We start from the raw sequence: 27,562 nt of genomic DNA on the forward strand, positions 1-27,562 counted from the left end.
TTCTATAGCCAGGTTATCAGGTACAAAGAAGAGGTTGTGCTATTTAAAGGCTTTTGCTTTCCATTCTGGGGATTCAAGACAAGGACTGTGACCAGGAGGACAAAGCTGGAGCCCAGTCCTGTGAGGAGCAGCTGAGGGCTTTGGGGTTGTGTTGGGAGAAAAGGAGGATGAAGGGCAGCCTCCAGCATGGGATGGTGCTGAGCTGTGCTGGGGAGGTTATCAGAAAGCATTTCTGTACCAGGAGGGTGGGCAGGCATTGGAACAGGTTTCCTAGAGGGGTGCTCACTCCCCAAGCCTGTCAGTGCTCAAAAGGCATCTGTACAATGCCCTTAACAACATCCTGCACCCTGGTCAGCCTTGAGCTGGCCAGGCAGTCACAGAATGATGACTGAAACAGTCCATTCCATTCTGATCTCTGTGGATGCCTTCTGCTGCCTTTCCCTTTAGCACTATTCACAAGCCAGGAAAGGTTTGACAATGGGTTTTACACCAGCTCTGTGGAGTTTCATGATTTATAATCTGATTACCCAGCACACAGAACATGTTTTTAGTCCCTTTCCAAACACCAGCACTAAGCAGAACACGCAAAGCAAAAGGGATGAACTCCTAGTGAGAAAAACATTTTGTATGTCTGCTCCATCACTAGCTTCTATTTAAAATGGCAGCAAAGTGTTAGTTTGCCATGTCAGAGGTCACATTGCATGAGGTGACAGCACAGTACAGAGTGCTGCAAAGCTCCTGGGAATTTCTGCATTGCCCTTCAACTGGTTCATGGGAATTTCCTTGTGGAGGAAAGAGCTGTTATCCTACAGCACTGCTCTGCCCTCAATCAATACTCTTATCTCAGCATAAAAACTAATAATTCATGCAGTCCCCAGTATTAACATTGCCATTCCTAACAGCTCTATTGTACTGTAAAAAGCACAACACGATAATGAATAAGAGATTATAAAATTATATGAGCACATTAAGACAGGTATGTCTGTTGGAATGGAAGATCTGATATGAGGAGCTGTTTAGCAACTGTTGCAAATACAATAAAAACTGAGCTCCATGAAAGACTGTGAATAACAGGAGTGAGTCTTTACTAGATGACTGGAAAGGAAGGATTAAATTTGAATTTAAATGAAACAGCCTGAAGAATATCCTGAGTTAAATCATGAGAATTTTAGAATTAATAATTTTCACATAGCGAAGAAATTCTTTAAGATTGAATATCTGGTCTCCCTGGCCAGTTCAAATTTGAATACCATTTATCTTTTGTGAAACTGTGATCCTAGAGAAAGTACTTCTCAGCTAGGAAAAGAGCACATAATGAGAAATACGTGATGGAATCATTGACTGAACCCCTCTGTACAGCACAGTTTGATTTTGGGGTAATTGCAAGGCAACGTTGGGCCTTTACATAAATACCATCTTTTCTAAAAGTGATGAAGAAAATGGGCCCACAGAAAGACTCTGTCTCAACTGACATGAGCAATATTCTTCTGAACTTGGAATTCCAGCCAGTGCACTGCTTTTGATTGACATATCTAAGGGAAATTTTAAGCTTTTTTCTTCCTTTTTTCTTGAGATAAACTGAGCAAACTTGCAGCTGACAGGATCTCATATGAGATCCTAATGAGGCAAAGAGAATGAAACATTTCTTTTTATGCTGAAGTGCCAAAACTGTAATGACATTGTATCGTGGTTTCAAAAAAAAAAAAATACAAAGATAAAAAATCTTGCTTGTAACTCAGTAGATATTTTGCATAATGTAGTGGACTGAATGCTGAATGTTGAGGAAACGAGTTAATCAGAACTTTTCTGTCTCATCTCTTTTTTTCTCCTTTTCCCACATGAGGTTGGGAATCTTCCATTGGGTTCCCTTTCTCTTGCTGGAATAAAAACTCTGTCCACAGTCAAATCTCACAGGACTGGGGGGAACCAATTGTGTGCAATATGGAATTATTTCTCATTGTGTTCTAATTAACAATTCTTTGTTCCAGGTAAAATATGCTATAGATAATTTTTCAAGTGTTTATCTAAACCAGCCTATCTCAGAAACTCTGTGATCTAAATGCTTCATTTCTATCACTTCATTTTAAAATGAGCATTATCCTAAATTAATAAGTTATTTGCTGTTCCAAAAAGCACTACTGTATCAATGAAACCCAGATAAAAAATAGCTAAATGTGAAAAAAACTAAGTAGTCCAAATACAAAGTTGATTTTACTAAAGTAACAAAAATAAAAATAAAAATAAAAAAAGTAAATAAAATTAGGAATTTCACTTACTCAAAAATGTCATCCTTCACTGGAAAAACAATTATGATTCAGTTTTAAAATAAAATCCATCAATTATTGAAAATTTCTTTTCAAAATTGCCTATTTATCCTTGTTACAGTAAACAGGCAGTGCAAAGTTGGCATGATTCTTCTTTACCCCACTAAGGATATTGTCATATTTCTTTGAAAGGCTCCTCTTCTGCTGATTTTCTATTGAAAATTGGATCACTCCTTCTTGTGTCTAGAGGTTTGAAAGGATGAAACCAAACAGAAATAGTGCAGCATTCTTCTCTAACGTGTCAGAAGTAAACAAACTCACAAAACTCAGTCACAGCAGCAGAGAAGAGCAAGAATGTGTCTGAGATGTCCCTGCCATGGCAGGGGGTGTTACATGATGAGCTCTATACCATATTTTATTATGGTCTATCTTAGAGAGCTTACTTTTTTTTCCAAATTACAGTGTGCTGTTAACAGATAAGATGAATTTCTAATGTGAATATTCAATTTCTGACAAACCTTGGACAGTTGTGTTGTGATTACATAACAGAAAACAGTGGCTACACTGACATATTTTTAAAAACTGAGCTCTAGTTCTGAAATAGAGAGATATATCTGTGCCCCATTTAATACCCTATACATTCAACCTGTCCAGAAACAGGTGATATATTGTTAATAATCTCTTTCTCATCTTCCATTTCTCTGCACAGTAAATTACTGGTGGGTTTTCCTGGTGGACTTTTTAGCAGAGATCAAAACATGCAAATTCATGCAAAATTTTTAAAATAGCGAGCCCTTAGAAAATATTACAGTGCATGAAGTTGTTTCCCAATATATTTTAAACTGGATCAGAAACCAAAGGAAGGAAGTGAGAGTCTTGGTGAGAAGCACAAAAAAAGGAAATGTGTAGGTTTGATCAGTACATTCAATTTTTTCTTTTTTTTTTCCCTGCTTATAGTTCAGCTGTGTACTTTTATTCTGTTCTAACATTTGGAGGGGAGGAAAAAAAGCAGAAATGATAGCAAGAATTTAGTGTTTTTCAGTAAATTGGGTTCTCAGTTATCTTGCTTCTGTAGAGATAGTTACCCAGTAGCTTTGTCCTGGGTTAGGGATTATTTTGCTCCATAGTAAGACACTATTAAATAAACCTAGTGGGCATGCAGCTGGGTAGGTTTTATTTTCTTTCTCTTTTTTCATATGTCACCAAGAAGCATTTTTTGTAGTCTCCTTATATTCTATCATGTTCATTGTGAAACTGTTGGAAGCAGGATGATTCTATTTGCTGTTTGTGCTTTCTTTGCCTTACTATTAAGTTACTATTAAAGTTTACATCTAAGTTAATTGTGAGCATATAGGAAATAAAAACTTGAATTCAATCCGTGTAGGATGAATACATCCTTAGTGCATCACTCAAAAGCTGTGACATATGCTGCTGAAATATGTTTCATTTAATTAAAAACCTTCAAGTTTTTTACATTTCTGCTTGAATTCCTTCACTGGTGTAGATCATAGAAGTAGAGCTGGTCTTGTGGGAATTCTGCAGGAACAACAAAAAATACTTCTTTGCCTTAAAATGCACCCTTTATCTTGTTGAAAGCTATTTATATCCTCATCCTTTTTATTGTATTTAAGGAAAGGGGATTTTAGTGTAACATCTTGGAGCTTTAGAGCTTGTATAAGGAAAGGACATAACTGGCCAAATTAACACTGTCACAGCCCTCACTGCTATACAGCAATAGTCTACAAACCTTGACAGTGATACACATCCTAAACATACCAGGAAAGGCAGTTCACAAACACACACAAATGAGACTGAAATTGCTGTATTGACGGAGATTGAATTTCCAAATTCATATTTGAGGGAACCACACATCACTTCAGATATTACAACCTGGTAGTAATGCCTGTCTCTTTTATTTTCTTACCTACAGCATCTAATGCTGGCTGTAAATGTTCTGTGACACTGCAAAACCTCTCCACTGTCAGGTCAGGAGTGGCTCCTTGGGTGTGCCCAAGGTGCCTGCTAAGCAGAACCCTCAGGAAGCTGCTAAAGAGCATTTTACCTGTTCTTATTCCCCTTTATTTCTTCCTGCTTCCATATTGTCAAGTGTAATCAAAGGTGTGTAAATTGCTTTCAGAGGACTGAAATAAATAATACCTTGCATAATCATGTTTGGCTTCAGTACATTACTTGCAGGTTGTGTTCCAGACCCTCAGATAGTCTCACCTTAATTTTTAAACAGCAACTTCAAAGGGACATAACACATAGAGAACCCTCTTCCAGAATAGCCTACACTGTGAAAGATCGTTTTAATTTAATTTAATTTCCCTGTGAACAGCTTAAGGTGTGAATTTAATTTCTCTGTAAACAGTTTAAGGTGTAAACTTGCTTTTTTTTTTTTTTTTTTTTTTTTTTTTTTTTTTGAGGGTCCACAGTCTTTTTTCAGGTGCTCTGTGCATTTCTGTTGGAGGCTGTTGGCAGGGTATTAACCTGAGGAGAACTCCAGAGTTCAGCTTTTTCTCCATCAGAACACAGGTCTTGTATGTCACTCACAGGAGAAATATGGAAGCAGTCATGAAATATTGGAAAGTAAACAGAAAGGAATACAGTCATTTGATTTACAGGCTGACACTTGTCATTTTCATGAGGAGGCAAAGAAAACAGTGAATTCTCCAAGGTTGTAAGAGTTGAAGAGTACTTTTAAAATTTTTCTGTTCTCAGCTTGGACAGTTCCCTAAATTTTCATAGAAACAACAGTAAACATGTGCTTGTTATTAGGGTAACAATTTCTACTAACTTTGGAATGTTATTTGAACATGTGGAGCAATACAACCTTTTTGGAGGGAAGCTAAGCAATGCTAACACAAGGAAATTGTTTTTCTAACCTGACTTTGTCCTTGTTCATTGATTGAAATATTTCTTAATTTGAAAAAGAAAAAAATGCAGTGACCATTTGTTCTTCTCACTCTTTGCATGAGCAGTTCAGAGCTACTTGAATTTAAGCTAAGCAAAGTTCTATGAACTTCTGATTTTTGGATGTATGATTTTCCTTTACTTTCTGAAAAACAGAACAAATCATTGGGGAGTATATACACTGTTGTAAAATCCTGCAGTCTCCTCTGATCCATAATTGTGTTTCTTGGACTATTTTTGCCATAATTAACTGGGGTGGACTTTCAAGCTTCCATTCTTGTGTGGCTAGGTAAGTAATAAAATTATTGAAGTGTGACTTTGAGAATGAGCAACTAATAACTCTAAATTTACTGCCTGTTCCAATAATCTTAGTTTTCAAAGAGTCTCAAAAGGCAGCCTAAAATCTTGCTTTTAGTGTCCATGTAGGCAATACTTGAGATGATCTTGAGCCATGTGGTTTTAATGGGAAGATTTTTAATGTTAAGAAAGAAGCTCTTTCTCACTTTCAGTTGGGTTGGTTCAGTCCACTGAGCTGTGTTGCTTTTCTTGCTAGGTTTAGTGGTTTTAATTCAAAGCAAGTAATGAAGAGAAAAATGCAAAGCACATCCATTACACTGCTAAACAACCACAGTAATATGTTTAGAAAATGTATTGAGCTGCCTAATCCAAAGCTCATGGAAACTGAATGCAGATTGATAGCAGTGGGATGTAATTAGGCTTTGCTGACTTTTTTTTTAACCCTTGTGAGTTAAATAAAATCACTTTTCCTGAGAAGAAGATGGTGAGGGAAGGGATGACAATACCAGAACCAAGAGCCAAGGTTGCCCTGGTGTCCATTCACATCTTTGAGGCAACAGTTGCTTTTGAAAAGTTATTTCAAAGCTCACATCCATTTTCAGAGGGACTAGGGCAGTGACAGATAAGCAGTGTGTGATCCTGCTGGCTCCATCCCTTTTAGTTACCAGCTTTATTTAGTACTTGCCAGCTCACCTGGGGTAGGGAAAAGCACTCCAGTTAAGCCATACTAGAGGATTCTTTTTAGGGGACTAAAACCCAAAATTAGTTCTAGATTTTTTGGTTGGTTTTTTTTTTTTCAAGTCAAGTTTCAGTCATACTGAGCAGTAAGAGACAAGACTGTGGTAAGAGTTCTGCTGATCTTCAGTGTTTAGAACAATGCTTGTAGGTAGTGCAGATAACTACACAAAGGTTTTTATTTGCATTAGTCTAGACAGTTTGTGACATGCTGCTGACTTTCTTTCCCCTCGAATTCAGAATGCAAATAAAATACCATGGATGAGATACTGTGAACCATTATGATAACTCTTGCTAATTGGAGTTAGATTTCAGGATTTATGATTTATCTCTGCTCATTAGATTAAACTGAAGAACTCTGAGGTCGTTTAGTCCATTTGTGCTGCTACAATATACTCACTTCCTTTCTTCCTAGGTTGTATTTAACTACGAAGAGAAAAGTCTTGTGCTGCTTTATTTGATGAACTGTTCCACAATCCAAAATGACTTCTCACAAAGTTTTTTTCCTTCTCTTGTTCAATAGAAATAGTCTTCCCTTAATTACATCACTTTTGGTTGTTTCTTTTAATTTTTACTTGGAAACTTGAATTTCCTGTAACTACTGTGTTCTTAATTTCTTTGGAAAAAAAGAATCCTTTATTTTGAGATCAAAGAATTCTGATATACATTAGCACTTTAATTATAAGCTGCAGAATGATAACTGGATGAATAGGGTGAAGGCTTTTTTAGACTAGCAGGACTGACAATTAAAAAGGCTTTTGCATGACTTGCAGCATTGCCTTTTTTTTTTTTTTTTTTTTTTTTTTTTGTTAAATATGGCTATTATTGTAAATGAAGATTAATAATCACTAATAGCTACTGGGCTCTTCTAATGCAATATTCTGCACAAATAAACCCTTCAGCTTAGATGGTTCTGCTGGCCCCCTTCATATCCCCTCTTTTGCAAATGTCAGTTGTTACTTAGGCAGAGTAAGCAGAAAATTAACTCTGTCTTCAGTCAAGTTTAACCTCTGTCTCAGGGACATGGGTGCAGATAATTGCTGGAGGACTGGAGGTAAAATAAATATTAACAAACCAGCATAATGTAGTGGTCTAATCTAATATTGTGTCTGGAGTCTGCTGTTCTCAGAGTGGAAAATTTAAACATTTGGGAACAGACAGACACAGTGATGCCTCCAGACTCCCTTGGGACAGCCCTGCTGACTGTGACCCTCTGCAGGACCCAACTAGCAGTGCTTAAAAACTGCAAGATTTAGCATCACTTCCACTTTTCCTGTTTCAAATGTCTTGAGAGGTCAGTATTGATAAAGTGAAATGGAGTTAAAATGGTGTTAGGAAATTTGGAGTTTGTTACTTGTTACCCACTCATTTTGCCTAATGAGGGAACTCTGAAATCTGTCATTTTTTAAAATTTGTCTATCAATGAAAATTTTTTCTTTAAACCTAGTGTTAAATATGCATTCTGATCAATTCTTCATTCCAAAAATGTCCCATATAATTATTATTGGATGAAGCTTGGATGAATCTATTGTTCATTAGATTCAGAATCTTGCAGCTTTATCCTATCCCCAAAAGATCAGAACAGTTCCTGGAAGGCTTTTTAGTTTTTCTGAAAATACAAGTGAAAAACTTTAAAATAGGTTTTCTGGTTTTGATGTATGATGTAGACATAGTGCAATATCTTCTAGAAATTTCACTCTGATATCAAAATTCTTTTGAAGATTATTTTTATGAAGTTTAAAGCTATTCAGAATACATCAAAATGTCCATACACATTTCCTTTCTGCTGGCTGGGGGAGGGGAAATTCTCAGTCTAGAAAGTCTTAATGTATTTTCAAGTATGAAAATTAATATTATCTGTAATTGCATCTGTCTCCAATTTTAACATATAGAAGAGTTTTGAGATGAGTTTTTCTCTGATCTGTGAATGGAAGTGCATTTACACACATGCATGCCTGTATCACTTGGGATGCTCCCACTAATTTATTTGTTCTCTCTGGGTCAGTACCATATTCCACAGCATTTTTTTCAGTTTGAGGGACCTTTTATTTGGAATTCTACTTAATACAGGGGAATTATGCTGAGTGATGAGCATACTGATTACTAAAGAACATTTTAAGATTCTGATAAATTTTCATTCTATAGAATTTTTATAATTCCATCCTTTTCTCCCTGGCCTCATGATCAAACTTTTTCTCTGCATTGCAATTGTCTCTCATCTTGACATATTTGCCTTGCAAGTCTTTTTTCTTCCTGTAATCCATCTATAGTGTTATGTCAAAATGATGTTCCTCAGCTGTGCTTTTAATCTTGCCTTCTTCTCTTTCAGGCATTGCCCAGGCTCCTGTTGATGTTGTACAGCAAATACCAATTTGTTTTCTTTTTTTTTAATTGTTTGCTTTTTTCAGACTCCATCCATTTCACTCTCCAGACTGCTCAATTACTTCCTTTTCATTTTACCTTTCCCTTACTGATCAGATCTTCACCTTTGTTGTCTTATATTTGGGATAGCAAGTAACAATTCCTGCAGTGTTGTAAGATTATATTCTTTTAAAATGTGCTTCTCTGTGTAATATTTGCTGTTTCCATCAGATCATGCTACCTTTGTCCCTTTAATACAGAACCCACCTAAAGAAAAGAAAAGGCCATCATAATTTAATGATTTTAGTAACAGGTGTATGATTATATGCCCAGATGTGCTAATAAATCTCAATTTTACCTTCAGATACTTTGAGCTTTAGAGCTAGGGTTCCTTATGAACTTCAAGGGCCATTCTATGATCTGAATTTCCTTTGTTTTATATAAATATTCTGTAATGGGAAAGATTATTAATTATGTGTTTTTCAGGGACAAGTTACAAGGATGAGGGGATTTCTTTTCAATGTTAAATGGCAGTCTCAGGAGCATGCCAGCTAAATTTAAAATACTTCAGTAAGTTCATCAAACTGACCTGGGATTTCCTAAGACTCAAAGACTTTGTCAGACTTGGCATTTCCCCCAAGCCTGAGGGGAGGTTGCTCAGGCCCAAATACATTCATCTTTAATTAATATTTTATTTTCAAAAGAAAACAAGCAACTTTACCCCACCTTTATTTGTGAAGTTATACTGTTTAATTACAGGTCTCCCTCTGAGGTTTAAATTTTACATTATTCCTGTAAGTCAACTGTTTACTTCTTATTTTAGTCACAATGAAGATTTTATGTTCTGATATTCAAAAAATGGGAAAAAATTCACAGAAATTCTGCCTTTGCATTCTGATACTAGTAAGAAGCTTAAATACTTTTCTGGCTTGGTAAATCCTACATAAGTAAATCCAAGAGCAGAATCTAACCCTAACTGAAGCAATTGCCTAAGAAGGAAATTGTGCCTCTCCCTCAGGGCAAGTCTGTCGTGTTTAATGAACTGTCACTGCTCCACTCCTGGCTGATTACAGTGACCTAAGAGGGAAAATTTGTTGTACCTTTGCATCAAGAGGTGGCAAGAGAGAAAAGAGCAATATTTTCTCTGTATAACTATTAAATATCTCATCTCTGAGCTTGAGAGGATAGGGAGACTTTAATATGTAATGTCATTAATCTTTCCATAATGCCTATTCTGCTGAGAATGCTGAATTGACTGTCCAAGTTTGACAAGTTCCTCAAGGAACTATTTCCTCACCCTATTGTGAATGATTTTCCTCAGGTGTTTCAACTCCTAAATTCAGTTTCTTTCTTTCATTGTCCCTGGTTCTCCCTAAATTCTAAGGACTGGCTGCTGCCTAGCATATATTCTTCTTTCAATATGGCTACTTAGAAAACATAATTGCAAATAAAATTTGGGCTAAACAGAGTATAGTTTGAGGCCCCTCTAATAATTTTTAGAGATTTTTTTTTCCTCATCCTCATCTCATAATCTCCATAGTCAGGTCTGACTTATTTTGAAGGTCATGCAATGCAAAACTGAAGGATGGTGGTATATTAATGCATCTCAGTGTCCTGATACTGTGATCATTAATGTTGAAAAAGTGTATAAATGAAATTGAGATAGATGAGGGAAAGTAGAAAAAAAACCCATATTGTCACAATAATGGAAGAAAAATAATAATGAACATCAAGGAGAATGACTGTTCGGTGCTGAAGCAGATTATATGCATTATTTTAATTAAGAGTGCTTAATAGTACATATGGTTTTCCTTGAATAATAATTGCATACTGATGAAGTATGATTAGAAACTTTTTTTTTTTTTTTTTTTAGTTCAATTAAATCAAATCCATTTCTGTAAAAGGAGAGTGATTAAAAAGATGATATCAAGGTCTAAACTGAAGTCTGTGGTTGAAACTTCCTATTGCAGATTTCTTTATTATTGCATTCCTCTGATGACTATTATCTAGTTTTTAACAATGCCACAAGTTTCTGACTGAGTCCTGTAGATTCAGCAGAAGAAGTGGTTTTACAGATCAAACAGAAACTTGGGATGTACTTGGTTGTCCTTGAATTTGTGGTCCTGGGGTTGTTTCCAGTCCAGGAAGACTCTTGGTTCATGCATGCAAGTTGAAGCATGTGAGGAGATACTCTGATTAATTAGGGCTGTAAGGCAACATACTGTTTTCTGGGCTGATCTGTTTCTGTGGAGTGCTTGTGAACCTGTGATTAGATGCAGACTTGCTCTGCTGCTTTTTTTATCTGTAAGTCATTACTGTCTGCCTTGGAAGGCTCCACGACCAGCAGGGCCCAGCCAACTGTCTGGCAACTGCTAACAAAATTATCAATTATCTTGTTGAGTCCCATCATCTTGTGCTTTGATTATCCTGTGAGTAAGGAGGGCTGCTTGTGCTGACATCCTGATTGGTGTCCCAAACACACACACAAGGCAGGGAAAGGGAATGATGCTCATTAACTGGGAGCAAACACAGGGAAGGTGTCCAGTAGCGTGGGAGATCGTGGTGTCCAGGCTCTTAATCACAGCCTGGTTTGTGTTTTCATGGCAGATCATGGTGTCCAGGCTCTTAATCACAGCCTGGTTTGTGTTTTCATGGCAGATCATGGTGTCCAGGCTCTTAATCACAGCCTGGTTTGTGTTTTCATACCAGTCCACAGGAATCTGCACTGACGCCTCTTGTCTGTTAATCTGAGAGGACTTTCACTTTCTTTACTTCAAACTTCTCTTTATAACAAAAAAAAAAAAAGCCTTTTTTTGTGCTTAAGCATGTGCACTGATATCTAGCTGCATGTTTTACTCTGCAAATGTCTTTATTACACATGCAAGTAAAGAAAAGCAAGCTATGTAGTTTTGGTTTAAGGTAATTAACGTGTCCAAGATGTAATTTCTCCATTTTCATTGGAGATCTTTCAGTCTGATCTGTGGGGATAAATGTTGCTCCATATTTCATTATCTGTTTCTCTTAGTACCAGAACAACTGTTAAATCTGTTTCCCCAGGACTGCCTGTAGCCAGCTTCAGGCAGCCAACATTGCTTCTTTAAAAAGGATCCAGCACTGCTTCCCTCTCCTCTTCCACACCTGAAGAGGGGCAGAGAATGAAAGAATCTAAGAGGTATTTCCTGTTCAGTGATGGTATCTGGGTTTTTGGGAATGCTATGTGCAAATCATTCTGCTTTAAAGCAAACTTTTCAGTATTTGTCACCCTCAGAGTCTGCAGCTGGGAATCTGAACAACCTGGCTTTAACGTTGGAGCTAAAAAAGAATTTACACTGGAGACAATTTTTTAAGTCTCTATAAGAAATCCAGCATATGGGCTTGTAAAGATATAAAGATTTGTATTGTCATAGTGTGGCCTCCTCAGCCCGAGCTCAAGAAATGCAAAGACCACTCTGCTGCATCCCTTTGCATGCTCATAACCATTGCACAATGGGGAAAAGTCTAACTCTTTTTCCTAAGGTTTTAATCTAGTGGCTCTTCTAGAAGTTAATTCAACACTGTTTCATGCAGATACCATGAGAGTTTAACATGCATAAATATGGAACAGATGATTAGAAACCCATGTTGAGATTATTGCTGCTGACATTTGTGTGCTCCACAGCTGACTCCATGGCTTGCTGTGTGAGCAGTAACCCTGTGCAGAAGGTGGCTCTGCCTCAGCTCCACACTAACTGGGTTGAGCACAGGTTCATGTACACAGTGCCAAGCCTAACTCAATAAAGCCATTATCTTGGAAGTGAGTTAATCATCCCTCTGCTCTGCCCCTGAGGTAACAAGAGTGTGAGAACTGCCAAAAATGGGCCAGGCTCTGACTGAGTGAGGAGCAGCATGGTGTGGGGAGAAGGTAGGAGTGGAAAGAAACTCTGCATAATATCAAGGAGATAAAACCCAGGGACTGAGGAATCATTCCTCACTGTAAATTAATGTAATTTACAATACTTTTTTAATAGAATAATGAAAAATCCTGAGTTGGAAGAGATCTACAATTATCATCAAAGTCCAGCTCCTGGGACAACCCCATCAATCAGGTGATATTAGAAAATTCACATCAATAATTTAGATACACAAAAAAATATATATCTCCATAAACTTATACATATCATCTGAAAAGCAGTAATTTCTACATGTACACAAAAAGCAAAGCACAGGTAAGCAGGAGTTTCTTTTTTTGTTCAAGAAACTGAAAGTAGTGGCGTGAATGATCACTCCCAGCTGGAAATGAAATCCATACAAAATGTTCTTGCACTGCTTTAAGTGATGTATGTTACTAAAATGGCCAAAAAATTCAATTTTAAGCAAATTAATCACTTAGAAAGATACTTTTGACTTTAATTTATCAGTGTCTCAGAAACCTCATCATGAATCATGTAAAAAACATAATGTATGATCATGTAAACAGAAATCTGTATTCCAGAGCCAGCCCACCATAGTTCTGGATTATCTTCATATGTAATTTTGGGGATGCCTAGTGCTCTGTGCCACCCTTTGCACAGGATACCTGAAGAGAGGGAAAGTCCATGTTTTATTCACAATCACTTTTATTTCCTAATCATTATTTTCTGTGCTAAGAGTAAATAAAACAATATTAAATTATTTAGGAGGCAGGGGGTGATGAAATAAAGTATTTAATATTTGCAAGGCCTCACGCTTTCCTTGTTCAGAAATAGGTATTTCTTATGAATTACTGTGCTCTGGTTTACCTGCTGTAGCACAGACTCACCATAGTCCTTTCTCAGAGAGCCCTCTACTGTCCTAAAATATGTTCCATCCAGTGTCTCATACCCCAAAAGGGCATTTGATCTACATGCCCTGGTGCCAAGGCACATTTCAGTAAGGGAAAAAAAATAAACAACAAAACAGAATAAAAAAACAAACAACAAGCACATGGTATTACTGAATATTTAAGAAATTTGAATTTTTCAAGTTTGACAACTTTAATGCAAAATGAACGTGTTTATGGCTGGATTTCTGTTTCTTTACCTAATCATGGGAATGTGGTTTTCAGAAAGATACAGGCTCAAAGAACTGTTTGATTTTCCATGTTCCTGCCTCTGATTTTTCGTGTGAATCAGTTAACTTTCTTAGAAGGTGATGAATACAAAAAAAAAAAAACAAAAAACCTGCTGTGTAGACTGATTCTACGGGAAATTTTTCCACAGCAAATTGAGATCCCACTATTAAAAATGCTCATTAATTTATCATCCCTCTCACAACTGCTGCCATTCATCTGCTAACACTAGGTGCTGAAATTGTTATTGCCAGGGAACCACAGATTTCATTTGAATAGACTCAATTTCTCATGTTTAATTAAAGAAGTCTGATAACATTAAGGAAGTTGAGTGGATAGAGGGAACCAGAAGAAAGCATATTCATGAAATTTGCCTGTATTAATAAAAATATTTCTTCAATTTTACAGGAGGGAGGAGGTTGGGAAGGCTGATTATTTTAACATTTGAGCTTACTAATACTGTGTTTCTGAGAGGGGATTTTAATATATGCAGATATTCATTCCTTATTTGCATGGGTGTAGAGGCTGAGGCTGTTGTTTATAATTGGTTTAATGTCAGAAGATCTCAGCAGGTCACTCTGCTCATCAGAATGTGTGGAAAGAGAAACCCTTGATGCAAAAGATGAACACCTGAGATTAGATAGTGCAGCAACCAGTCACAAAAGTTAAACCTTTCCACTCACCTTAAGGAGGGAAGAAGAGGAAAAAAGTGTTATTTTCAACACAGTGTTATTGGTCCCCCTAAAGAGCACAGAATTTTAACATGTATGAAGGGAGAGGTGCCAGGTGTGGGGGCAAATGTGACTTGATTAAAATAATGCTGGTATCAAAGGAAGTTGAGGCTCAGAGCTGCTCAGTCCCAAGGCTGGTTTGGCTGGGGGATGTTGAGTCTGTAGCTGAGAATCTGCACAGATCTACCACACTGCCATGTCACATTACCTCTCCTCTCACATGGTTTTGGTGGATTAGCTGCCATGTGTGTGCTGGCTTCCTCTGGAAGTGCACAGATGTCAGTAAAGTGTTGTTAACATGCATAGAATAAAATTTTAAAAGTGTGTGGTGGAGGCATAGGGCTTGAAATGCAAAGGAGTTTCTGCTGCTCAACTCAGGTTTCAAGTAGCTGTGCCTAATTCTTTCCAGCAGGTAAAGCTGGAGTGTGGCACTGCTAAAGACTGTTTACAGAAGGATAAGCATGGCAGTTTACCTGATTTTTTAAGTTATGTTGCTTGTAACTTGGCATATGAAGAGAGCTGAGATGTCTGTTTAGATTTTAACACTTCTAATGTAACTAAAAATGTCCTAAAGGCTCAGCACTTCCACCCACTGAGGTTTGCATAGCACAGGCTGGATACAACACAGTTTCAAATTTCACTAAACAAAAAACACCCAAAAAACCCCAAGACTAGCATGTAAAGTTCTGTGTTAAAGAAACTGCCTGCACACTGCATGCTGATGTTTATTCTAGCAGATCGATCTCTCTCACGCATAATATTTTCATATCTTCATATCCACTAAATCTGTTTTAATTTTATTCAGCATGCAAGTTTCTGCTGCTATGGCAGAATGGAGGATGGGTGGCCATGCCTGCCTTGTCAGTAAAACCAGACTTTTAGACTAACCCAGCACTTGAGACTGGCCCTGCAAGGCAGGCTCAGGGACAGCCTGGCCCCAAAGCAAAATTGAATCTGGGTAAGAGAGACTGTGTGGAGCCTTTCACATTTATCCAGCCTGGGTTTAAAGTATTCATATTTTTTAAAAAAATTAAATTTGTATGCCGGTAGACATGCTTTATGTTGCTAGTAGGCAGCTTGGATGTTTGAGGAAGAAAGTTGTCTTGAACACTGAGTTTAACTCCCTGAGAAAACAGCTGTGAAATACAAAAAAAAAATACCCAACCTGTGATGAATCCCCCCAAACTCCACTTGATTTCATTTCCTTATTTGCATTGTAAAATAGCTAAAATGGTGAAGTATGTTTATAATTTATATAGAGGAACATATTGTGTGTGTTTAATCCAAGGTTTTTTTAATGTCACAATCCTTTAGAAAGTGTTGTGGAACATCCACTTGATGTTCCTGAAAATTGGCTTTTATAGTCAAATTAAGCTCATAGATAGGTAGAATTGCAAGAATACACAGTTCCTGAAGGAATAGTTTGTAAAACTCTGGAAGAGAAAAGAACCTTCAACATCATTTGGAAATGTCATTTGATACTGGATCATCTTTAACACCAGCATTTTTTTGAAGTTTGTGGTTTTTCTTTTTATCTTTTGGGATCTACACAGTGTCAGAGAAGTAAAGGCAGGGACTGCAGTTATTTCCTTCCTACAAAGATATTTATGCCTTAAGGTAAAAGATCTTGAAATAATGTTGCTTTGGTATAAACCTATTTTAAATATTCAGATTTGTTTTGCAGTATGCATAGAATCACAGAATATTTTGAGTTGGAAGGGACCTTAAAACTCATCTTTGAGCTTTGCCATGAGCAGGGACACCTCCCACTGTCCCAGACTGCTCCAGGCCAAATCCAAATGTCCTGGCCTTGGTCACTTCAGGGATGGAGCAGCCACAGCTTCTCTGGGCACCCTGTGCAGGGCCTCACCTCCCTCACAGAGAACAAAAGTAATATAACTCTACAATTATTATTACATTTTATATTAATACTTATTTTTAAAGTTATTGGAAGTTCATCAAATAAATTGTCATTTACCAAAAAACACCTTTCCCACAGCCAAGTGCAGTGCAAGTATTAGTCATTGTTTTTTTCTTTTAAAATACAAAAATCATTATGGGATAAATAAGCATTTGAACTCTGAGATCTTTTCTTAGACTTGATGATTGTGTAAATGTTACATCAATTATTGTATGCATTGTGTGTGTATCATGTATAATTGCTATTTGAGAAGTTGTCATTAGTGTTTTAACCACTTCAGTATGAGAATAGAATCAATCGTGCTGCTTTAGCTTTTCACTTCTTGAGAAAATTGTTGTCTTTACTCTTTGCTAAATTATTCCTGCATTTAATAATTCAGTAGTCAGTCTGATGCATTTTTCACCTGGGAAAAGGGGGCTGAAGCTTGTCTTTATTTTCCATGTATATTCAGTGTTGCGCTCAGGGGAATGGTATATCCAAAAATAAGACTATAAATAAGAAATCAGTAGCCTTTTCTGTCTTGCTGCTTTATGTGGGTTTGATATATGCTTCTGCAGCATTATTACTTACTCTGTTCAAATCAATGCTCTGAGCTTTCCTTTACATGATTGATTTCTTCCAGATTAGCCCACAAAGTACGTGATTTAATAAACACCACTGCTACCTGTTTGCTAACACACAGATGTCTGCAGTGCTAGACAGAGACTGTAAAATTTCTAAAAGTGCTTCAGTCAGTCATAAGATTTGGATGGTATCACTTTATTTAAGTAGGAAAAAGAAAACAGATTTGGTCTGCTGTAGTTGAAAGCAAACTAAAATTCCTTGGAAGAAACAGAAATAAGGCAAGGATTTATAAAAATTAAGCCAGATTCTGCAGGAGATAATGATGAAAAGGGAAGTTGCTTACTTGGGTGTTGTCCTCTTTAAATGCCACTTTCCTGCTTCCCAAAAGGAGCATTTTTTTCTGTCTTTTCTGTTCTTAAGCATTGTGGTAACAGATTGTAAATTATCAGCAACAAGTTATAACTGTTGATGCCCTTTCTAAAACACCTGTGAATATGTATTTGTATTAGCATTTATTAAAATTTTAGCAGAAATGGGCTGTCAGGGCAGAATTTTAGTGTTTTGAGTGTTACAGTGCTGTCCTGGGGTTCAGTGTGTGTGGGTCCCTGTAGAATACCTGCTTTGTGTTAGGATGTTATTTCAGTGTCACAATTGCTTACCTGCAGCATCTCACAGGGTGCTCGTGTTCAGGGCAGTGTGTCTTGCAAGAGTTCCATGCAGGACATGGAAAGATTTTGTGTGCCATTTGGAAATTTAGATTTTAGATATTTAGATTTATTACAGTTGCTTATGGCTGGACTGTATGGATGTGGTTTAGGTACATCTTGTACAGGTTTTAATTTGCCCTAACAGTTCCATTTTTTGTCTTTCCATAATACCTCTCTGATATCTCTTACACCAATGTTTTTAATGCTTTCCAGACACTTTTTGTGTATAATCACTGGTAGATAAGGTGATGGCCTTTGAGAATTGATGGCCTGAGGAATTGGGAAGTTTCTTCATAGGAAGTTACTGTGCAATACTTTAACACAGCTGTCCAGACACTGTATTTTTTATCTTTAAGTTCACTCTTAGTTCTTTGGTTTTCCTGATAATGGCCTGACATAACATTATTCCTCCCTATATTTTCTCTCTCCATATAAGGTGGGGTTTTTTTAATTTTGTTCCTTCTGTGATATTGTTTTCTCTAGAGGTAGATCTCCCTATTTCACAGCCCATCTGTGCTCAGATGTGGGCTGCAGTCTGATCTACAGCATGTTCCCTTCATCTCTGCACCCAAACCAGTCTGTGGCCAGATCATTTCTCCTGTCATTTCTGAGAAATGTTGTGAGGTTCTATTAATCTATCTCCAGGAAACTTGTATTTCTGATATTACCCTGCTTCCATCTACTTTCCTTGGAGATGCTTTTCCTTTTCAATTCCTGTGCTATTGTTTTTAATATTACTGAGGCTTGTTGTCTTTTCCTTCTGCTTTCTATTGTAAAATTAAAAAGCTACTTTTGGCACAGAAACTGTCATATTGCTTTTGAAGGATAGATATTATTCTTGCTCCCCCAACACCTTGGGAAGAATTGTACAATATGATTCTATTCAGTCCACATTTTTATCAACATGGTCACCATCACCTGCAGCCATCATTCCATTTTAGAGCACAGCCTTACAGGTATTTTTTCCCTTTTTGCAATATCAAGATATGAAGAAGATGAATGAAAGTTTCTTGCATGTTTTTGTCAGTGTGTTTTTATAGCTCCTATGAACAGTGATGGACTTGGCAGCCTGGAGACTGAAATCCTCTGTTTAATCACAGCTAGGTGTAGTTCAGCAGAAAGATGTATTTCTATACACATCCCCTCTAGCATGTCTAAGCCTCAAGCTGGAGAACTGACCTTCTGTAAGCAGAAAAAAGCTCTCAGGCCACTCAGCCCCTGCCTTATCTGAGAATTGTAAAAAGAAGCATTCATGCCATTGAGTTTTTGTGACAGGTGCTGACGTCTAGTCTGGAGTGGACCGAGGGTTCACTTTGGGGAATTTCTTTCCCTGAGTTACTGAGAGAAAACAATGTTCTATCCAGTCTGGAGATTGTACATCTGTGTGCATCAGGCTGCCACGTAACACTACAAAAGACAGTGGGTTTTCAGGTCAGCTTGCATTTAGCCCTAGGCTTGATCTTCTGATCATTAATGTCTCTGATTCTTAATTTTAGTTGTGAAAACTCTCAAAATCCAATAGCTAAGACCAGAGAACTAAGTAAAACTGTGAACTTCATTCCCATGTTTAGAGTATTGAGATATTTTATTTGAAAACAAAGCAAAATGGTTTTTGAGACAATCCTGCAGGATCCTGGGTCCAGAGAAGACACACTGCACAGAATTCTTGAGTGTGGTCATAAATTGTATTCTCTGAGCATTTTGCAATGTTGTATAGAAAGGCAAGGGCTCTGGTCATATTCCTTTTCATAAATATTTTCTTATGGGTTTTTAATCACATTTCCCTGAAAATCCAATGTAATTAAAACATGCTATCCCAAAAAAAGTGCTGCCTATTCTGGCTATTAAATCTGCTGGAAATAATTTGTCTGGGTTTTGGGTCTTTTTGTGTTTTTCAGCTAACAGGACAAGTGACTTTGCAAATTGCCACTGCTCCAGTTTTGCCATTCAACGCCCTCGACGTCGCCTTAGAAGTTCAAAACAGTCTGAAAGGTAATTTTTCATTAGAAGAATATTCTTCTTCATTAATACAGGAGGGGGAAAAGCATAATCTAATCCCTGATACATATTTTCAACACTTGAATAATAGCCAGTGATTTCACAAGTTAAATAAGGTCATTATACAATGCTGAATAAAATGCAGGTTTTGTTGCTAAAGAAAACCATAAAGTTCTTAGATTTCTTCTGATGCTACTTTGTCAATGAAGCAATACAAGTTGCCTGTAGTCTCCTAATACCTTTGAAAAATATTTCTGTTTATAAGTTTATGAAACCCTTGATCTGTTAAATAGAGAAGTAAATGGTATAAAATCACACCCAAACCTCACCTATCCTTTAGCAGATTGTGAGATCATATCTCAAATGTAAAGACTTTTTGCAATCTTGAGGTGCTACCCCTGCATTTCATTCACTCCCTCCACTGTAAAGCACCACTTTTCTGTAGCACATTCTCATAGAAGTACGATACCTTTGCTTTAATCTTTGCCATCCATCATCGTGAAGACGTAGGAGTCAGTAGGCAAGTATTGGTCTGGAATCACTGAGCATCTAAAAAGACAAGTAATTTTAGCTCTGTATTGCCACATAAACATTGGTTTAGTTCAGCCTAAACACAGCAGGGATGATCATCACATGAAAAGTGTGGCTCAGTTGGTATTCCTGTAGAACATGAGATATCTTTTATTGTTCTTCCTTTTTATTTATTTTGAGTAACAGGAAAAGTTGATTTAAACTGACTTTTTTTTTCTCTGACTTCAGTTAGATCATTTATCTCTACCACTTCATTGGAAATAAAATATTTCCTAGGTTGTAGGGCCAGCAGGATAAATTTTCTCCCAGATGTTGAATTGGAGTAATGTTTAATGATTTTTCTCAGGGCTTTCATGTCTTGTCTGTCTCTGACTTGTATAAAAGAACAGTTTATTTTCATTTTGGAAAACATTAAGATAATGGTACTTTTTCAGTTCCTTAACTGAGAAGTTGTACTTATTCTATGTGGCTCATGGGTTTATTCATTCTTCAAAAGATTTTATGTTGTCCAAACTTTCCAGTTCAAGGTTGGAATGTCTTAGTAAGCTGTTTCCTTCTCCAACTCAATGCAAACTGTAATTGTAGAAAAGGTGAATGTAAATCTGCATGACATGTAAAATATTTGTTCACTAGGCTTAATTTTGTGCCTCTGGGATCTGGTTCAACCAATTCCTTGAACACAGATTTTATTGCCTGTTGGACTTTCTCACGTGCTTGAAGTTACATTTTGTGTAAATATACGAGTCACTGTTTTGCAGTCTCCTGGATGTACTCACAAAAGGTTGTGTATACCTTGATACTTGTTCATACAGCATTTATTTACATTTCTAAAGGATTTAACTCTATGATGTGGTGGTGTCTGTACAATTAGCTCTGCTAAATTCCATGGGATTTTACTCAGCATTTCACAGACCATTTCTTACCTTCAGGATGGTGTGGATGGTAAGTTATGTCATCCCCAACACATTCACATGGCTCATGGCCTGTTCCTCAGAGGGATGGGAAGAGGCTGTGAGTGACTTGTTCTCTCCCCTTGCACACCAGAACTTCTGGGAACAAACCACTGCTTTTGGGTTTCCCTGGAAGGAGGGGTTGGGGCTGGAGAATTTCCTTTTTCTCCCTCTGCTGATGGTGTGATGGGGGTTCCAAGACTGAAATCCAGGCCCCCAGGGCTGTTGCCTGTCTATTCACAGATGTGATGTTTTAGACAAATTCATAAATAAGTGACTGCTTAGAATGTTCTCATTAGTTACCTCTTGCAGTTGTGTGGGATTTGTGCCTTCCATACATTTAAAATCAGGACCCGTTTTAACTTGAATCAAATACATGAATATCTTGCTAGGCCTTGTATCCTATGAAAATCCAATTTATCTTTTGAGTTAGGGCACAGACAAGATGTCAAATCTGGTGTGTGAGTGATACAAACAGCGCTTTTAAACACTCCTGTAGAAGTATTTTCTATGTATATGCAAGTAAAAGTGTACAATAATTTGTATAGAAGTGTTTTGTATGTATAATAATATTTTTATCCACAACATATTTTTATTTTCTACTGGAAGCTCTTAGCAGTGTGCTCCTTGTAGCCTGTGGTTAAAATGTAGAGTATGTTACAACAAGTTTCAGGGGTTTATGGTGGAGATTATCTTTAGGATTAAAAGCATTTCTGTACCTTTGCACCTGACTGTCCCAACAATAACAAGTTCAGCCACCCAGCTTACAAAAATAAAGTCAGCCAGGCTGGTGGTGTCCCTCATTTGGGTGCTGTTGAAGCTGATGTCATTTATTGTTGCCAGTCCCTTGGGCTCATGCAAACCTTTCAGGATTGGTGTCTGTGCCCCTGCTCTGAATTGTGGCTGTGCACACCAGGCAGGAGAGGTGAGATCCCCACTTGTGGCTGTCAGCACAGGCTGCTGGAGCAAATTGTGGCATCTCTGGTAGGCACTGGCTGAGAGGGGGAGGCTTATGAAGACAAATTAAGGAGGGATGAGACTTTCTGGTTTTCCAGAAGTGTAAGAGCTGTGATTTAAAGCTCTTTGGCTGATGCAGTGTCAGCTGTGTGTGAATTCCTATCAGTTAGGCCCTTTCTTCTCCCCAGAATGGATGTTTTACAGATGTTACAGCAGCTGAAGTACTTGGGGTGATAATAGTAGGCAGCAGTAGCAGAAATTTCAAATGATCTGGTTTACAGTAAGTCGTTCCCAGGGAAGTCTGCCTGACTTTCCACAGCCCTGTCTTTACCCATATATTTTAAAACATCAGGCTAGATTCTCTGTCCTGAGAAAAATCAATAGAGAAACATATCTCTCTCATTCACTTGATGGCTGCATGCTCATTGCCTACAGCTATCTGCTGTTCTTCAGCTTGGCATCATTTTCCTTGCTTGACTGTATTTCCCTGATCATTTTGGGTGCTTTTCAGAGTTATTCTCTCCTCCTGTCTATAATGTTCAGAAAATTTCCCTCTTTACTGTTCCCACCTTTTGTTCTTGACTGCAACAGAGGTGAAAAATGCAACAAATCTGTATATAAGACAGAAATATCTCTTTTGTCATGAGACACTGGCATCTTATCTTCAGTATCCATTCAAGGTTATTATGTATTAGTACCTTTCTTCAGCCTTTATGAAAGAATAGCCATGGAAAACCACATTTTCCATGGACAAACATTTAGTTCTGAAGGGCAAGGATGAGCATCATGTGTTAGTAGGACATAAGTTTCAGCAGGTCTGTGCAAAGTCATTGAAAACTTCACAGAATCATGGAACAGTTGGGTTGGACCTTCTAAAGGTCATCTAGTCCAGTGCAGTGAGCAGGGAAATCTTCCAGTAGATCAAGATGCTCAGAGCTTCATCCAGCCTGGCACTGAATGTTTCCAGGGTGGGGTATCCACCACCTCCATGGCCAACCCAGTGTTCTGCCATCCTCACTGTAAAAAACCTCTTCCTTACACCTAGTCTAAATCTAGTCTTTTGGTTTAAAACCCTTACCCTTTGTCCTATTTCAAAAGTTTGTCCCAAATTTTTTTATAAAGCCCTCTTTCAGTATTGAAAGAGCACAATATAAAGTCTCTTTGGAGCCTGCATTTCTCCAGGCTCCTGTATTGACATGCACATAGTAAAATGTCACAACATTCCTCTTTAACATAACTTCTTTGAAAAAAGACTTGGAGCACCACCAGATTAGTTTATTTGGGCTACAGCAGTCATGGTAGCAAAACTGAAGCTGATGGCAACACATTCTTTGCACTAAGGATGTCTGTGGATTTGTGTTTCTGCCCCTTTAGGGTACTTCCTACAAAGCTTTCCCATTCAGATTTTCTACTGCCAGGTCTGCTTATCCTATTTTGCAGAGCATGAAAAATTCTCCTGGTGAATGCAGCAGCACATCATAGCTGATTCAGAATTTGCAATCTAATCAAAACCTGAAGCAATTTCCCTTCTCTCTTACATGCAAACACATGTTCACATATATGGTAAGCAGGCATCATGCCCTAAAATGCTGATTTGTCTGTGCACCCTTTCCTATAAATACTTGTAGGCAAGAATTTTCATAACAGAGGGCACAAACACAGTTTAAAAATGTTAAATCTCTAGCTGTGCTTTTCATAAGAGCAATCAGTTACACAGGGAAACCTATTGTATTCAGTGTCTGTAAAAATATCTATTTGGTGTAACGTGTTTCTGAATAGGATCCAGTTACATTTAGCAAATGCAATGAAATTCAACAGTGTAATTCCCTGGTCAAGAGTGCACATGCTCTTGAGTCACTGTTCTATGTTTGCAATTTTATTTTTATAGCAACTAAACAACTAGCTTAGATGATTCATCATGATTCACACTGGAGACAAAAGGAAAAATACAAAATATAATAATGTGGCATTGTTTTCTCTTAAACGAGGTAACACTTGTGCTTGATTTTCCTCTGTAAAAGCATCACAAGGTCCTTGAGACATCATTAGTTAATGGAGGATTTTTTTGAAGAATCATTTGCCCTTCCTTTCCCACCTTTTCAGCCTGAGGAAAGCATAAATCAGTTTCCCTTGGTGTGCAGTTCAGTGTGTTGTGATGCCTAGATGTTCTGTCCCTAGTTGGCTGAGGTAACACTGCCCATACTTGCAGGTTTTGTACTGAAACATTAAAAAATGGTCTGGGTGTGTATTTTCTAACAAGTTCTGGTTTAGAGAATAAAACTGAATTGGTTTAGGGACTGTGGAGAACAAGTGAGAGCATTTATAGGATTTTATGTTAAAAAGGATAGTCTGGTTGGCTTCATTTCCAAATACAGAAGGATGAATTTTCCCTTTATCCCACCTTCCCTGTTGAAAAGGCAAAGCTGACATTTGCAATTGTTTGTATAAGATTCAGAATAAAAACTACAAAAGTTTTATGTTACTTGGAATACAAAGTGCTTTGCTGAAACCAGAGGGTTCTTTCTAACAGGGTGAATTTGAGCATTTTCATATGGACACAAGTCTCAGGGAAAGTTGTGCGTGGTGGCTGCATTATATAAATGGGAATGGGAAGTTCTTCAGCTGCATGGGATGTTTGCCAGAGATTTGAAAATTAAGGATAATGATATTTTGCAAATATCTTATATGTGGAAAGCTTATATGCTTGAAGAATATTTTTCTGAGGCATCAACCTGACTTGATCAGAATTTAAATTACTGCAGACTCAGAGAGATACCAACCATTTATATCAAGATACCAACACTCCTGTCATCCATTCTGCTTAGGGAAAGGTGGATTGATCAAGTGTCATTAGCAAAGGAGCTTTGTCCCAAACCAGGGCAGACATAAACCATCTTCTCTCACTCCTGTTCCCACAGGGAGCTTCTTTTCATTGTTGAAATTCATCTTGATATTTCAGGAAATCTGACAGTTTCCCTCACACCAGCATCTTGTCTCTCCATGTATTCTGGGTTGTTTCATGTTTTGCTAGATTGGAATGTGCTAGTCAGCTGGGCAGGAGTATGTGGGATCTATGAACTCCTTTTCCTTTGCTGGAATGTATCCAATAGCAAATACCTTTCTCCATATGAGAGAGAGAATATATTATATTAAGGCATTTCCTTGGATTTCTTAGTTATACTTGTTTGCTTTTCCATTCCTATTATGTGCTCACCTTTCAGACTCCAACCATGAATAATTGGAGAAATGGATTGGTGTTTGTCCTAATTTAACTAGAATAGAGTTAGTTTTCTTCCTGGTAGCTAGTACTGTGTTTTAGATTTAGGATGAGATGAAGGTTGGTAACTCACTGATATTTCAGTTGTTCCTTGGTTCTGCTTACCCTGAGGACTTTCCAGGTTCCCATGTTTTGCCAGAGAGGAGTTAGAGGAAGCTGGGAGGGAGCATGGCCAGGACAGCTGATCTGAGCTGACCAAAGGGATATTCACACCAGGGAACATCATGCTCAGTTTAAACTGAGGTGGCCAAAGAGGCTGATTGCTGCTGGGGCCAGGCTGAACATGGTCAAGCCAATAAAATTTTTCATCACTTGTCTGTCTTGGGTTTATGTCTCTCTCTTGGTTTTCTCCCTTTTTGATGCTATATTAATATTATTGTTATTAAGATCATCATCATTATATATCAATTATTAAACTGTTCTAATTTCAACCCATTGGTTTTAATTTTTTGATTCTTTCCCCATTCCATCAGGAAAGCCAGTGGGTGTGACTGAGCAGCTGCATTGTACTTACTTGCCAGCTGAAGTTAAAACATGTCAGTGTTCCCCAATTACTATTTGTGATTTTCCATGTGTATCTTAGACAAGGAAGTTGAAAATCCCTTGAACTTGAGTCCTGAAGCACTTTCTTGGCTTAATTATCTCAGGCACTAAGGTGAAGAACTCTCTGAGGTTTGCAGATTCAGGTAGAGCTGCTAGAGCTGCATGGTTTATGTTGATTAAGGCATTATTTGAAAGATCTAAGGATAGTTGGGTTTATTGTCAATAGGTGAAGTCAGTCTTGACCTTAAAGATAATTTCTGCATCCTGGAAATGTTTGTGCTGACTGATACTGCTTTTGACTTTCTGTCAGGTTCAGGCTCTGCTTTCTCTCTGCATGTGCTTGTGAAGATGAAGGCAGTCCATGCACACACTGGGAAAGGAGGCCACTCTTCACCTGCACTGCAGGTGGGAGGAGGCTGCACATTCACAGTGCTCCAATTCACATTTCTCTTTCTGGACTGTGAACAGGGAAATACTGAAATCGTGGTGTGCTCCTACGTGCTGCAGGCTTTTTTGTTCTTTTTCTGTCTGAGTGGGATTGCTAAGAGTTAACACTTAAGTTTAAAAAGTTTTGAAAATATTGACTGGATTAGAATATGCATTAGGATATCAATTAAAGTTGGCTCATTGGCATATGACTTAAGTGATTAAGAGGAGCAATTTCACATACCCTCTACAATTGCTGTTAACTGCTAAGATTCTAAAATGTTGAGTCAAATTCAATTAAACTCTGCATATTATAATATTCTATAGAGCAGTGATTATGGAATCCAAGCACAGGCTTTCAGACTCAAGAGCAACAGCATCAAATGGCATTGAATAAATTCAGTCTCAGAAGGAAACATAGTTCTTGATTTATAACCATTGCTTCCTGCATGCCTGTTTTTCCAATGTTAGATTTCAAGCTGCACCCCAAAAATCATTCCTCAGAGCTTATTAGCTCTTAAAGCATCAGAGCCCAAATTGATCTTTGAGAAGCAGACCAGAGGTTACAGGGAATGATCTACGGCTTCCCTTGACCCGTTCCGTGCTGCTCGCAGGGGGAAAAGTGGCTCAGGTTTTAATTGGGCTATTAATTTTGGCTTTGAAGCTGGGGTAATAAGTGGTGTGTGAATCACTGGTGCCTGTCTCTCTGTCCCTGCTGGCAGGTGATGAGGCAGCTGTCCCCCAGCTGCTGGCAGTGGCCTCGGGGCTCAGGGACACGGCGGAGCTGCTGCAGTCGGACGAGATGCGCCCGGCCAACGACCCCCGGGAGAGAGCTCCTCTCAGGGTCAGGATGCTCAATGATGTGCTGCAAGGCTTGGAGAAAAGCTTCCTGCTTCCGCAGGCTCCTCCAGGACTTTACAGGTATGGCACACTGTGTTCCTAAAGTGGTATCCACTGCTGCTTGGTTTGCAGAACTGTATTTAAAAAGAAACCTCGATGAGAACACAAAGTTAAAACTTTTTTTTTTTTTTCTTATCACATCCTTTCTGCAGAACACATTAATTCATTACAATGCAAGGGGTCATTGGAATGCAGCACTGTAGCATTTCTGTCATGACATTGCTGCTAACGAGACGTGCAGTGTGATGGCAGCGTGGCAGAAACCTGTGTCAGATGGTACAGGAAGCTTTCAGAAGGAAATATTTTGAAGCCTAATGCTGCTTGATAAGCTCCACCTATATTTTATTTAAAACTTTGTACAGTTCATTGAAGATTCAGAATTGTACAAGATACTCCATAGCATTATTTAACATATTTAATTA

The 27,562-nt window shown here is 37.9% G+C and overlaps 1 protein-coding gene across 7 annotated transcripts in view; it reads left to right on the plus strand.

Annotated features, from left to right (window-relative positions):
• NAALADL2 (N-acetylated alpha-linked acidic dipeptidase like 2) overlaps positions 1-27,562 on the plus strand; it is a 400,924-nt gene that overhangs the window by 357,534 nt on the left and 15,828 nt on the right. For all 7 annotated transcript variants that reach the window (XM_079315503.1, XM_079315508.1, XM_079315504.1 and 4 more), the window contains 2 exons: positions 19,457-19,550; positions 26,963-27,161. In XM_079315503.1, coding sequence (XP_079171629.1) covers positions 19,457-19,550; positions 26,963-27,161 — 293 coding nt within the window. The remainder of the gene's footprint in view (positions 1-19,456; positions 19,551-26,962; positions 27,162-27,562) is intronic.

This window comes from Erithacus rubecula (assembly GCF_903797595.1).
Source record: "Erithacus rubecula genome assembly, chromosome: 11".
Taxonomy (NCBI): domain Eukaryota; kingdom Metazoa; phylum Chordata; class Aves; order Passeriformes; family Muscicapidae; genus Erithacus; species Erithacus rubecula.